Source organism: Mustela nivalis (assembly GCF_964662115.1).
Source record: "Mustela nivalis genome assembly, chromosome: 6".
NCBI lineage: Eukaryota > Metazoa > Chordata > Mammalia > Carnivora > Mustelidae > Mustela > Mustela nivalis.
The window spans coordinates 121,788,738-121,802,682 of NC_139025.1; the positions used below are offsets into that span (position 1 = coordinate 121,788,738).

The following is a 13,945-nucleotide window of genomic DNA, read 5'->3' on the forward strand; positions in this document are numbered from 1 at the left end:
TAATTGTTTTGAGTGCTGTTATCAGCATCCTGAATGGCTGCACCATGATGAATGTACCTCATTTCTAAATTTAGAGGTACAGATCCGTGCAGAGGGGTGTTCAACAAAGATATCCACGGAACGCCCTCTCTGGCTCAGGGATCTGTTGGACCTGCAGTTGTCTAGAGTTCTCTCTCTATTGAGAAGGGAAATGCTGGTCCTTTGCAAAACTGTGTTGCACTGCTGTTCTGTACACCTCAGAGTTTTATGCTTCTACTGATCAGGGGCTGACTCGCAGATCTGTTGAATTGCTAGTGTTACAAGTCATCAGGCTGCAAATAAAGGAGTTGTATTTGGATGGGCTTCCTTCAGGTGCCTGAGTGACTCAGTCATTTGGCTCAGGTCATAATCCCAAAATCCTGGGATTGAGCCCCGCATCGGGTCCCCTGCTCCATGGGAAGCCTGCTTCTCCCTTTCCCACTCTCCCTGCTTGTGTTCTCTCTCTTCTCTCCCTATGTCTCTCTCTGTCAAATAAATAAATAAAATCTTAAAAAAAAAAAAAAAAAGAACAACTGAATGGTTTCCCTCAAAACCCTGAAGTGAATAGTACTGGTCCTTTTAAAAGGGAAAATTTAAACTAAAATAATTCACTCCACATTATTTTGATTACAAAGAAGAGAAATAAAATATCCTTTGATTAAATGATACAAATTATATTTTTATTTCATAACTTTACAAATGCAGTTTTTCAAATATACTATTTTATTATCATAATCTAAATGAGAAATAATTTGAGGCTAACAATTAGTAGAAGGACCGAACAGCTTGATCAGTGTACAAAGAACATGGAAAGCACCATTCAGTCATCTGTACTGCAGTTGGATAGGTCCCCTGAGAGAGCAGAAGTTCAAAGCAAGGTTGTGGGTGTGGGTCTCTTGCCAGAAAACCAGAAGCTCCTGAATAATTTCTCTTTCTTTAATGATAATAATAAATACCATTATTTGTTGTTACCATTTGTTAACATATCACCAGTGGTTTTCAGGCATCACATTTAAACTTGACAATAGTTGTAGACAATGGTATGGACCCATCAAGTCTCAGGGCATGCTGCTGGGAAGTGACAGAGCTAAGCTTTTGGCCTGGGCCCTGTGGCTGGACCATCCAAGTCTATGAATGATTATTGTCCACCACCACTCACAATATGTAGATAGAAAGCAAAATTATACAAAGAATTAATAAATTCACTGGCCTTTTAAACTAAGAGCTAATGTGAGCCCAAACAGAGCACTCATCCCAAAACCATACTATTAAAAGACTCCTTGAGCCTGAGCTTAGGTGCCTGAGCCAGGTTGCTGTCCCATTTTCCTCAGGGCTGCTTTTCCCAGGCTGAGTGCCTGTGAAGTGTGCTGACTCTTCCTATCCCTGTGTTCTTTCAGCCCATTTCCCAGGACACCCACTGAAGCCTGTGTCATGCATGTCCACTCAAAATAGTCAACTAGAGAGCCACAAGAGTCAACTGGAGAGAACCAAAGCATTCATGTTTTCCAAATATGTTTGGAAGGGAAAAAAGTTGTGACAGCAAAATTACAAAATTTTTGAATAATGGTGAAAACATCTAATTTTGGACAGTTTGCATGGTTTCACATTTATTTGTAAACTGTAATCATCCCATTGCCATTTTTCAAATTTTAAAAGTCCCCAGGTGCACATGAATGTGACTTTAAAGGGGAACCTTAAAATATTCTGACATATTCGATTTCCATATATTCCATAAGCTCTCATAGTTTGCAGTACACACAAAAATAGTTTCTCAGTGCCTCAATTCCTTCCTCTACTTTTCATAGCAGTTTAGATGTGGGTGGAAGGAAAGCATGTGCTAGTGACAGAAGACTGGGCTTTATTCCTTGCCCTCCAGATGGTCTGAGCAAGTAGAGATCTGTGGTCTGGAGGTTGTCTCTGTGAGATACATAGTCTAAGGATGCTTACCTCCAACGATGGGTTAGGAATCTGGAGGACATCAAACTAAGATGCTTTATAAATACAAACCCTCACTGGAGAGTTGGGTGGGATATGGAGCCTTAGAGAAGTGCCTTTGGTGGAATCATATGTAGAAGTAGTCTGAGCTCTTCCCTATATCTTGGGAACACTGACCTCTCTGTCCTGCACTATCCCCTGGCCTCAGTGACATCATATTTTTCAGGTTGCTGTGGCTGAGGGACCATGGCTAAAGCTCTCACTTTCAGAAGTCTCCTTTTTGAGGGAAGACCTCACATAGCAATGAGGAGGAAGTGTTTCTCTCCACTGGGTCCTATAAGACACAGGGATAATTGCATTCAGTGCACCAGTTGAACAGATAGAAAAGAGATGACCCTTTGGAGTGGTCTTGCTTCCTTGAAACTTCTTATTTTAAGAGAGAGCAAGTCTGTTGTAATATTTACTATCCCACCAAGAAGTGAGCAATCCATATCTTTCCTGCATGTGTGACTTCACTCAGTTCATCAAACTCTAGTCATGTCACTGCCATGTCCCCTCCTCTCTGTGGCTTCAAATTATCCAATATGGGATATTCGTATTGAAAAAAAAAAAAAAAGTTCATTGCTATGGTATAATTGCAAAATTTGGTCCTTACATGTTTTTAGAGACTGGACTTAGCTCTGTTATGGAAACAGAAAGCATTCATATACTACTATCTAGAGAACTCAACATTATGACATTTAAAAAAAGTTGGGGGGATCTAGTCTATTTCCCCAGAGTATGGCAAGAGTCTATAGTTTGAATAAAATTGTTAGCCCTTAACTTCATCATGCATGTTCTGAGAAGGAGGGAAAGGACTCTGTGAGATCATCTGTCCTTGGTAACTTCCCTGAAATTCTTCTTTCTTTTTGAGCTCAGGACTGAATCATGTCCATTCTCAATTTTAAAAATCATTGCCTCATTCCCCTTTTTCATAGAGCACTGTGGTAAGAATTTCCTTTTGATGAGCAGACTCACTGAGGCCTCACTAATGGCCGTAGATGACCCTCTTCTTTGAGTCTTCATAGATTCATTCTTCTTGGAAGCTTCTCATCCAGACACACTGTATTTTATATTAATTTCTGGGATCGTTTTTATTTCTTCCAACTTTCTTAAAAAGCACATTCTCCTCAGTTTTCTCCATTCTCTCTCTGAGCCAGGTGCCATGGAGTGGTGCCCCACAGGGAACAGAGATGTCAGCTTCCTGACCTGAGCTGTGACCTGCTGCCCATACATGTTTCAGGCTCTGTTGCCTTCCGATGTAATAATATTCAGTCTACTATCTCCAACTATTTAGAGCTGTTTGAGAAGATATAAAAGTGAAACGTGAGGAATGGAGCTGCAAAGCTGCAGCCTCTCACCCTTCTGTTTCTTTTGTAGGGATCACGACCGTGCTGACGATGACAACCATCAACACACACCTTCGGGAGACATTACCCAAAATCCCCTACGTCAAAGCCATTGACATGTACCTCATGGGCTGCTTTGTCTTTGTGTTTCTGGCCCTTCTGGAGTATGCCTTTGTCAACTACATTTTCTTTGGAAGAGGCCCACAAAGGCAGAAGAAGCTTGCAGAAAAGACAGCCAAGGCAAAGAATGACCGTTCCAAGAGTGAAAGCAACCGGGTAGGCCCTCCACCAGCCTGACCACTCACCCTCATGCCTTTCACAGACTCTCCCTGCCCCCTACCACGCATCAGTCGCCGCAGTTACTTACCTGATCTTTAAGTGGGAGTTTTTGGTCATAATCTGTAATGTGGCCTCCTGGAAGTCACCAAGTTTTAGATAAAACCAAAATTAGTGCAGAAACTGGAGAATCCACAAGCTTCCAGTTTCCTCTGAAAAGAACAGAACATGTGAATACCATGTGAGATGCTGGCTCTGAACTTGACAGGCAAAATGTTCCAAAATGTTGCAATATTCTTTTAGTGATAAAATTACAAATGATATTGTCCAGCATGCCTCTGTGCTTTTTGAGAGGGCAGACCCCTCTCTCATCTACCCACTATCTGGCATAGTCCCCTAGTGCAAGGGAGGAGCAGTGTTCTGTTCAAGGGCTCTTGGCAGATGTGTTCAGAAAAGTCAGAGCCTGGCCCAGTCAGATAACAGTAGCCAAGGACGGTGCATTGTTTTAGGAAGCCCTTGGGCTGTACACTCCAAAAGAGACCATAAATTAGGTTCACCCCCTCCAGCCTAGCATCCTTATATCCTTCTGGTTACAAAGTAGTTTTGCAATTTCATGTCATTTCATTTTTTAAGTGAAAACAATATGTCATTGGAATTATAAACAGTACTTTAATGAAAGCACGTTATAGTTTCTATGTATTTTTTCTTTATCATTTTACTTCTTGCACCCCATCAAGTTATCAAAAATGTATTTCTCCCTGTGTACGTGCTGTAGTTGCTCCTACATGTCTCTATGGCTTAATTCTTCTTGCTAAACTTACTCATTTCTCAAGCCTGTGGTCTTTCCATGCTTTTTCCCATGCTCTTAGTGCATGTCATGGGTCTGTTCCTTAGAGGAATGCAGAAGCTCCTTTAGAGCATTCACTGTGTCCGTAGACCACTGGTGGCCCAGAATAGGTTCACAAACACTCGTGAATGAATGCAGGCAGTTAAATAAATGTAAATGGCTCCCATCCTTTCAACAAAACATAAATAGAGTTGGTCATAGAAACCCAGGATCTGTGAGAAAAATCAGGCTTCCACAGGCAAAATTATCCTGACTTCTTACTGGAAAATATACTTAGTAGCACACTGTTATGTTGCTAAATAAGTCTGCATCCTACTATGAATACACAATATGCTTTGGTCATGCTGTTTCCAAGGAAACTGGAATTCATCACATCATTATTGTTTCTATCACACCGATGTACAGACACACATACACATACAATGCTGTTTTTCCAAAGTCCCTCATAATTTAAACAGATTATAAATTTGTTTCCTTTCTTCTAAATGAGATGGTTTAGACTGCCAAATTATTGTGGTACCTTGAGTGTGAAGCTTAAAATTTAAAGCAAAAACAGAAACACCTCTAACATGCACAGAGAAAAGTAGCAGAATGTGAAAAATATTTTACATCAGATATTATATGGTAAATGAGATGCAGAGAAAAATTATATTTTATTCCCAAGGCCATTTTTATTGTTTTCCTAAAAATTTGTTTCTGTGTTTTCCCAGCAGCTTTGTTAAAGCCTTTATATGTTCATATTTGAAAAATCTGTAACTGTAGATCAGCTGCTAAGGTCTGAATTTGATATACAAACTTATAGATAATAGTTTTAAACTCATATTTGATATTCTTAAAAATAAGGATTAAAAATTACTGCTGACCCACATCTAAGACATTAATGATAATTTTCAGATGGAAGTGAACCCCCCCAAAAAGCTTATATCATGTAATGTGGATGAGTTAAGGGAAAGTGAGAAAAGAATCACAAACTTCCTGCAAAAAATAAATGGCACTATGCACCTGGCCAACACCTTCACGAATTTGTAATTATAATTATTCATTCATTCACTTTCAGTGATATCTTTCAGGGTTGTTTGTTAGAGTGGCCATCAACAGCCTCAGGGAAGTCCATCTGTGTTATAGATGGGAACCCTGGCCCTCAGAGGGCTGCACCTGTCCTTGGACTGAAAGAGGACACTAGACTGACCACAGGGATTTGCACAGCCATTTTCTTTCTGAGGTCATATTTCCTGTCCTGTAAGGGATGTCAGGGTCGTTCCCTTGGGGACTCTGCAGGCCACCAAGAGGGATCTGTGCCACCAATGACTGTCTTTGGGATGATGGTGTTATTGACCTTACTATAAAACCTTAGGTAGATTTTCCTTATATTCATTGGTTGTATACAATTTTAACTTAGTGGTTGATTCATGAATGCTTAAACTGTTCTCGTATTCACTTAGTTTATCCTCAGACCAGTGGTACAATGTAAATCATGCCCTTAATTTATGTGTGCATAACCTCTTTGCTTTCCTGAATTGTTTCTATATTCAAGAGTTAGTCTTTGATTGTGATGCGTGTATTATGGTTACTAGCCTTTGATATTTTTCAAGTTGACCAATTGGCATTGGAATTTCATGAAGTGTCAGAAAGTCATAATTCCTTCCAACGTATCAGAGATGCAGACTTGACATCATTCCTCTTACTAAAAAATAAGATCAGCTAGAGAATGAGTATCAATAAAGTGCTAATCTGGTGAGAGATTCTAGAAAAAAATGAAAACCCCTTTGTGATATATTCTGCATGAGATGTTTTCTACTTTTGCATATTTGTGCCTGCCCAGGTTATAGAACAGGAAGAAAACCAATATTAAACTCATTGATTCTAATTACAGTAGATATGAGACAGACTCTTCAAAATATGAAGTATTCATATTTAATATTTAAAGTATTTAAGAGATGCAAGTCATCATCTTTCATCCTCTACAGGGCATTTCAGTCTTGTGTTTCACCAGCTCCACTTCCATCTGTTTTAAGATTTAAATTTTAGCTGATAGAAAAAGATTAGCATCTTTTGGGGACATATTTGTTTAAAATGTTTAGTTTCTAAGATTTAACACATTTTAATAACTCCTTTAATTCCCTTGGGGAAAAAAAATCTTCTCATAATGTTGTTGGAAATTTTCTACACATTGCTTCACTTTTAAATGAAAACTATGTAAATGTAAAACTATAAGTCAAAAGCATCCAAACTAATTTACACTAAGCTCTTATTATCCAATATATGTTCAAGTTTCTTTCAAGATTATTGTTTTGTTTCCATTACAAGTGTTCACCCACTCTGAAGTAGAAATTGTGGAAAATAGCATTGGTGCTTGAGACCTACCTCACACAAGCTGTGTCCCAAAACAGGTGCAAGGTAGCCATAAATGTCCAAAGCACCCAAGAGCACTCCATTTCTGTCAATTATTAATGATACTGGGTTTGGCTTCTCTCAAGGTAGGTTTCCTTCACTAGAGTCAAGGGCACACACTTAGATCTTGCCCTCATGAAGTCCTTTCCCAATCGCACAGCACAGGCCATAAAGGACTTGAGAAGACAAGATATTGATTCAAACAAATTTGTCATTAAGTCTTGAAAAACCAACTCAGCATTCAGTTGACCTTACTTGTGTTTTCTCCGTTCTTCCTGTGTGCTTCCCAAAACCACTGTGTACATTATCATCTCTTTGCCTTGAATTCTCTCTTTCCAGAATCCCTTTCTTCTTCATCCCCAGCTTAGCCTCCTTCAAGACCTCAGCCAGATGCTCTTCTTCATGACATGCCCTGGATATTTTTTTTCCTACTACTTTTCCATTCTGCCTCTGTCACTCCCTTCTTCAAGTAGTTGGTTTTGTCTCTGTTCTCCTAACTTCCACAGCACAAGCTCTACACTTAGGAAATGGCATGTTATATTTCACACGGCCACCATGCTCTCTCTGCTAAACAGCATTTGATTCTTGGCATCTACCAGAATATGCACACTGTGGCTCAGATATGATAAATGGTCATGGAATGTGTGTCCATGAATGAGCCATCATGGACTCATGATGCTGAATGAGTCCATGGTATTCTTCATCAGAACACAATGTTCTGTTGATATGGTGTGTTTTTTTCACTTTTCTAATGGGAAGAGAAGGGACAGTTCTCAAACACAACTTTTTAAAGCCAGCTGAAGCTAAATCATTAGAACCATTGACATTGATCAGAATTAGTCTCTCATAAAATATTCCTCACCCTTTAAAAAGAGACTTCTCCCCATTTAGTATTTCATTCTACAAAGTCATAATAATCTCCTAGATTTTGATAAAGGGAGCCTTTCATATGGCATTGTTTATAACTTAAAAAAAAGAGATTATATTGCTGGCCTGTATTTAAAAATGTGTTTAAGTTTCATTATGCAGTATTTTTTTTTAATATGCTTGTTGATTACTTGAAACTCTCACCTGTTAGACCCCTTAAGAGTAAGGATCTTTTCTTATTCACCTGTTAGGGTCTCTCAACTCACACAGGGCATGGTACGAAGAAGATATATAGTAGTTTTTTACATGAAAAATCCCAAGAGTCTGGATCTCTCATGTGCATATCTCCAGTGAGGTATCTACCTTCCTAAGTAGACCACTGGGTCTTTTGTCTCATGGTTTTGTTGTATTTGAAATATTACATAAAATGGAGAGAACGTTTTTTAGAGTTAATTGGTGTTTTCTTTTTTTTTCCTACCTTTAGTAAAATAATTTCAGTCTTCTGAGGTTCAAATTAATATATAGTAAATCATTTATTATTATTGGAAAGTATAAATTTCACATGACAAAAAAAAAGCAAGCAAGTATCTTCCACCTTTGGTTATTTTCTGACTCAATTTTAGATAAATTTTGTTTTAAATATATCAGCTTACTATTTTAAGAAGTCTATTTAATATATTGGTCAGTTAAATAAGGTCTAATGGAGCCAATTTGATAAGTGATCTCAGTTTGTAAAATCTCCATAAGTGATAAGTTAATATATTTCTTGTCATAATTCAAAAACATATTTTGTAGGGTATCACACCTACTCATTGCAGTACTAAAATACACTGATTGACTCTCTATCAAGGAAAAGATGTCTGAGTGAGCCGGACAGCTCATTCACCATCCTGTTCTCTCCTGTGTGGCATAAAGCATGGTGGAGGGTACTGAAGAGAGAGAAGAGACTACTAAGAGGCTTCTCTCTCTAGAACACTGGTTTTAATTTTCCTTTGTATGAAGACCAGCTCAGCTGACCCCATGGCGCTCTCCTCTCTGCTGTCTTAGCAGCTAGCTTTCAAAGTGGATCCAAATCACCGCTTTCTTAGGGAGAGTGACTACTTCCACAGAGGACGTGCTTGTCCTGTGCCCACTCCTTTGCTGGCTTTTCCTTTGTTGCCCCTCCCTTTCAGCCACACCGTAATGTGTGTCTCAGACTTCTCCTTCCACAGCCTCTTCTTATAGTGAGGGACTATCTCCCAAACCACTGGAGGTTTCAATGACTTTTTTTTTTTTCTTTTTTTGGTAAGGGTTTTAATACTAACCATTTCAGGGCAAGATAACAAAAAGAACAGACATGGAACACATGTTCCAAATTCTTACAAAGGTCTAACATTCCTGGTACTTTTTAGATACAAGCCCCGTTCGAATTTTTCCCTCTACTGGATTAAAAAACAAAAGCAAAAAGCAGAACTCTAATGCTTCTGACAGAACTGTCAATGCTCTGTCCCTACCCCCAAGAATGGGTCTCCATGAAAGGCCTTCTCCTCATTATCTGGGTGTTTTCTTGGGCCATTTGCATGTCCCAGCACCCCCAGGTTGGCTGTCCTCCATTCTAAGGAGACCATAGGTCTTCAGGGCCCCTCCCCACTATGGTGCTGCTGGCCCTACAGTTCAGAAGCAGCATCATGGAGGAGAGCCCAGTACAGCCCAGGCTCATGTGTGCCTGCTGCTGCTACCCCTCCCCTTGGACCCTGCATGGGTGGTATGAGTGTTTCTGCAGAGAGCTCAGGAAAGGCCAAAGGCCAAGTGGGAGCAGGACGGCAGGCAACTCTCTCTCCACCCCTCTCTTCACTGAGAAGAGACAGAACAGAGTGGTGATTGTGGAGCACCACTGCTGTGTGGACACAGCACATGCTGGGAGTGCTGGGATTTGCTGCAGTGAAGGGAGGGGAGCCTTGTTCACAGCCTCTTGGCATTTCTCCTTTAGACTGCGCTAAAGGAAACAGAAGGAGTGCGGTGCACTCCAACAGGGGTCCCTCGCCTTACTCCCTCCTCTCAGATGCATCTCTACTCTGCAGTTTCTGTTGTACTTCAGAAGAATGTCACTTTTCTACCTAGAAATCACTGTTGCTTTTTGGAACATAAAGTTGAAATTCTTTGATGCAATATACAGAAACCCCTACTGGCTTAACTCTGATGTGCATTCCTGTTCATCAGGGGGAGTATTTTCTTATTATAAAATGTTAGGAAGATAGTAATGACAGTGATAAGAATGACTACCATCCCATCAACTGTGAGCTTAGCATGTGCCAGGACCCATGCGCCAGGCCTTTGCTTGTGATGGTTTTTTTCTGCTTTTTGCTGGAAAATGTCTACTCATTCTTTGAGGCCCAACTCAAAGGCATTTCTCCTCTGAAATCTTCCCTCTCTCCTCCTATAGTAGTTTTGATTGTTGTCACAGGAAATTACCACAAATGTAGCCATTTTAAAAAAGCACCCAGTTCTGTTGGTCAGAAGTCCAGTGCAGTGGGGCTCAGCTGGGCTCTCTGCGGAGAGTCTCAGGACACTGACGTCAGGCTGTGTTCCCTTCCAGAGGCTCTGGGGATAGATCTGTCTCCAGACTGATTCAGGTTGTCGACCACAGTTTTTTCTGATTGTAGGACCGAGATCCCTGCTGCCTTCTGGCCATCAGCCAGGAGCCAGTCTTTGCTTCTGGAGGCTGCCCCCTTTCTTCCTATGCTTTATCTGCAGTGCCCTCTATCAGTAGAAAATCCATTGTTTCTCACTGCAAATCCCTCTGGTCTCTCCTTCTGCCACCTCTCTCTCTCTCTCATGCTCCCAGCTGGAGAATACCCTATACTCTTGAGGGCTCGTGTGATTAGATTAGGCCTATATGAATAATCCAGGCTAATCTGCCTATTGTAAGGCTTATAAGGTTAAATATGTTTACAATGTCCCTTTTGCTCATAAAGAACATACTCAGAGATCTGGGGAGTAAGGGGTGACATCCTGATGACCACACCTCTCCTTTCCCAAGCATGACTGAATGGTACTCCAAATCATGTGTTAGACATCTCAGAGTCAGTGTTGGTGCCTTTGTGCCTGAGCCTGAGTGGCCCCTAGAGATTTGCAGCCCTTCCTGTGTCTGGGCTACTTGGTGTCTGAAAGTCACCCCACCTGTGGTCTTGGTACTGCTTGGAAGTCTGCATAGGCACCTGCCTCTTCTGAATTGGGAATCGTCTCTCCATACCTCACCTCCTTCATATCTAGCACAAAGCCTTTAATGAAACTAAAAAGTATACAGAAGATGGGACTGTACAAATTAATATGTACTAATACATTTTGCTCCACACAGTAATTAATTTTGTGAAAGTTCCATGGAAGAAACCAAAGACGCTTAATCTAGTTCTAGAAGAAAGGGTGAGGCTTACACAGACAGAGATAGGACAAGGAAGATGGCCCTCTAGCAAAGAAATGAAGACAACTGGGGGAACATAAAGCATGCTGGAGAGCTGTGAGACCGAGGGGACTATGGAATGGGCCACGTTCCCCTGAGACGGATTGGCATTGCTCAGAGAGGGGATTACAGACCCTTTAGAAAGGACCCCATTGAGGACCCCTAGCCTCAGGTATGCTCTGTGGAAATTTCATGGCAGACCAACAAATAAACAAATGGACCATTGACATCGTCATGAAAAGTCTGAAGCTTTATTTGGCACAGAATAAAATGTTTAAGTTTGGCTCCAGTATGAGCGGGGTGGGAGGGGGTGGGGGGTGCTTTAGTCTATCATAAATATAGCTCTTAAAAAAGAGGCCTCCTGCCAGGACCAGGATTGGGTAAGGAGATCATACTTGGGTAGGAGTCTGTATCTACCCCCATCAAAGTCATCAGGAGTATTTGCTTGTTTCTCCACGGTAATGTGAATATTTTTGTATAGTTAGAAAAGGGGACAAGCTGACTTCGAAAGAAGATTGAGAAAGTATAGTTTCCACCCAGTGTCCAGTTATGAAAAATGGTGAAGACACCTAAGTTAACATCTTAAAAAGAATTTGTACTTTTTGTCTTTAGTAAGAATTTGTATCCATAATAGGAAATTTCAATTTAAAAAGCCCCCTTTATTTAATCTAATCTCCTATTTGAGAATTTTTAAATCAAGGAAATAAAATCTCTTAACTGTAGTTAAGCCTTCAAAATGACGTTTTCCATGAAAACAGTGCTGGGTTTGACAGATGTGCAATTTCTCATAATGTATGTGATATGATTGCATGGTATAAGTCTTACTGGGTTTGTATATGAAAATTACATTTACTGGCATGCTAGCTGTCTAACGATGTGTATTTTCTTCAATTAGGTGGATGCTCATGGAAGTATTCTGTTAACATCGCTGGAGGTTCACAATGAAATGAATGAGGTCACGGGCGGTGTTGGTGATACCAGGAATTCAGCAAGACCCTTTGACAACTCAGGAATCCAGTACAGGAAACAGAGCATGCCTAGGGAAGGGCATGGGCGACACATGGGGGACAGAAGCATCCCGCACAAGAAGACCCATCTACGGAGGAGGTCTTCACAGCTCAAAATTAAAATCCCTGATCTAACCGATGTGAATGCCATAGACAGATGGTCCAGGATCGTGTTTCCATTCACTTTTTCTCTTTTCAACTTAGTTTACTGGCTGTACTATGTTAACTGAGTGACTGTACTTGATTTTTCAAAGACTTCATTTAACACTGAGTGAAATATTACTCTGCCTGTCAAGTTTTTATACCTGTACACACACACAGACACACACACGCAGACACACATATATACATACGCAATTGTATATATATGTGAACTTTCTCAGCATATATATAAAATACACGTGTATATGAGGATGTATGTGTTTATGTTTATACACACGGGTATGAATACCCACGTGTATGCCGAACAAATACACATACATATATACATTTTGCAGCTATGGACAATTTAACACAGGATGCATATTAAAGAAAGTCATAGTTTTTTCTTTTTTAATTGAAAGGGACAAGCATCGTCTAAATATTATGCCTTGAGAATGAGGGCGTGAAACACAATATCATCCCAAAATGTGTCTTTTATTATCATAAGTTAGATGTTTTAGTTTAAAAATCAGAAAGAAACTCTTAGTTAAACTTGGAAAACTCATACAGTGATATTGCTTAGGTTAAAATGAGTCACATACTTCATATCCTTTCTGTTTACTAAGTGAAGGCTTTTCAGCTCTTTTGGTGATGGGGTTTACTTTCATCGGGCATACTTTTTCTATACTGGTTTAGTGGATGAAGTGAGCCACGGGTGTGCGCTCACCTGTTGTCTTAAACACAGATCCCAAGCTGATGTCTGAATGCCCATCTTTTGAAAACCCATCGGAAATGGATGGCATTTTATTGTAAGTACTCTGATGTACAGTGTATTCTTTTGTTTACTTGGAGTGGATCCAGCTTACCTGTCATGCAGGAACACAGTGGCATGTTTTGGCAATGTTTAGTTGACATTTCAATCACTGGAAATGTGCTCCACATCTTGTATGGATTTCTAGGCCTGATATCTAACAGAAAGCATAGACGTCTCAGGTTATTTGTTACTCTAAGGTAAAACCATCTAGGATGATTTTCCCCCTTGTCTTTATGTTATCAATCACTCTTATAACATTGTATGTTAATAGAAAATATATTTGCATAATATGCATATATATGTATATTTATCAAAATTTCCTTTCTTAATGCTTGCTATCATGGCAGCATGCGATGTCATATTTTCCTTTATGTGATGTAACTACTTCTGTTACCTAGAATTAAGATTGAGGCTTAAAACACTTCTACTGTTCAATTTCAGAAACCATGAAACATCTTCATACCTTTATTTCTGTATCTGACATATTTCATAAGCACATTGAACTACTCCTAGTCTAACTAGGATGCTGCAGGAACATGACCAGTACACACCACGCATCACCCAGTGACCCATGACCGTTCTCTTGAGGCAAAGGAGAGCAACCTGACAACAAACACAGTCACTTTTGGTTCCTTCTGATCCACAGCCTCATCAGTATTTGGACTTTTTAAAGCTCGTAGAAACAAGACAAGGTGCACCGGTTTCATAGACGCAACCTTAACTTACTATTTAGATGAGATCTTTCTAAAGAAAAAAAAGATGATATATTTTTTGTAAACAATATTTCTATCACAGGCCTCCATAAACTGAAATGACTACAGT

At 40.0% G+C, this 13,945-nt stretch overlaps 1 protein-coding gene across 1 annotated transcript in view; it reads left to right on the plus strand.

Moving 5' to 3' along the window:
* The window catches only part of GABRB3 (gamma-aminobutyric acid type A receptor subunit beta3), a 220,390-nt gene extending 206,653 nt beyond the window's left edge, over positions 1 to 13,737 (plus strand). Inside the window, exons 8-9 of the mRNA XM_082733223.1 lie at positions 3,373 to 3,617; positions 12,057 to 13,737. Coding sequence (XP_082589349.1) covers positions 3,373 to 3,617; positions 12,057 to 12,398 — 587 coding nt within the window. The 3' untranslated portion in view covers positions 12,399 to 13,737. The remainder of the gene's footprint in view (positions 1 to 3,372; positions 3,618 to 12,056) is intronic.
* Positions 13,738 to 13,945: the final 208 nt, after the last annotated feature.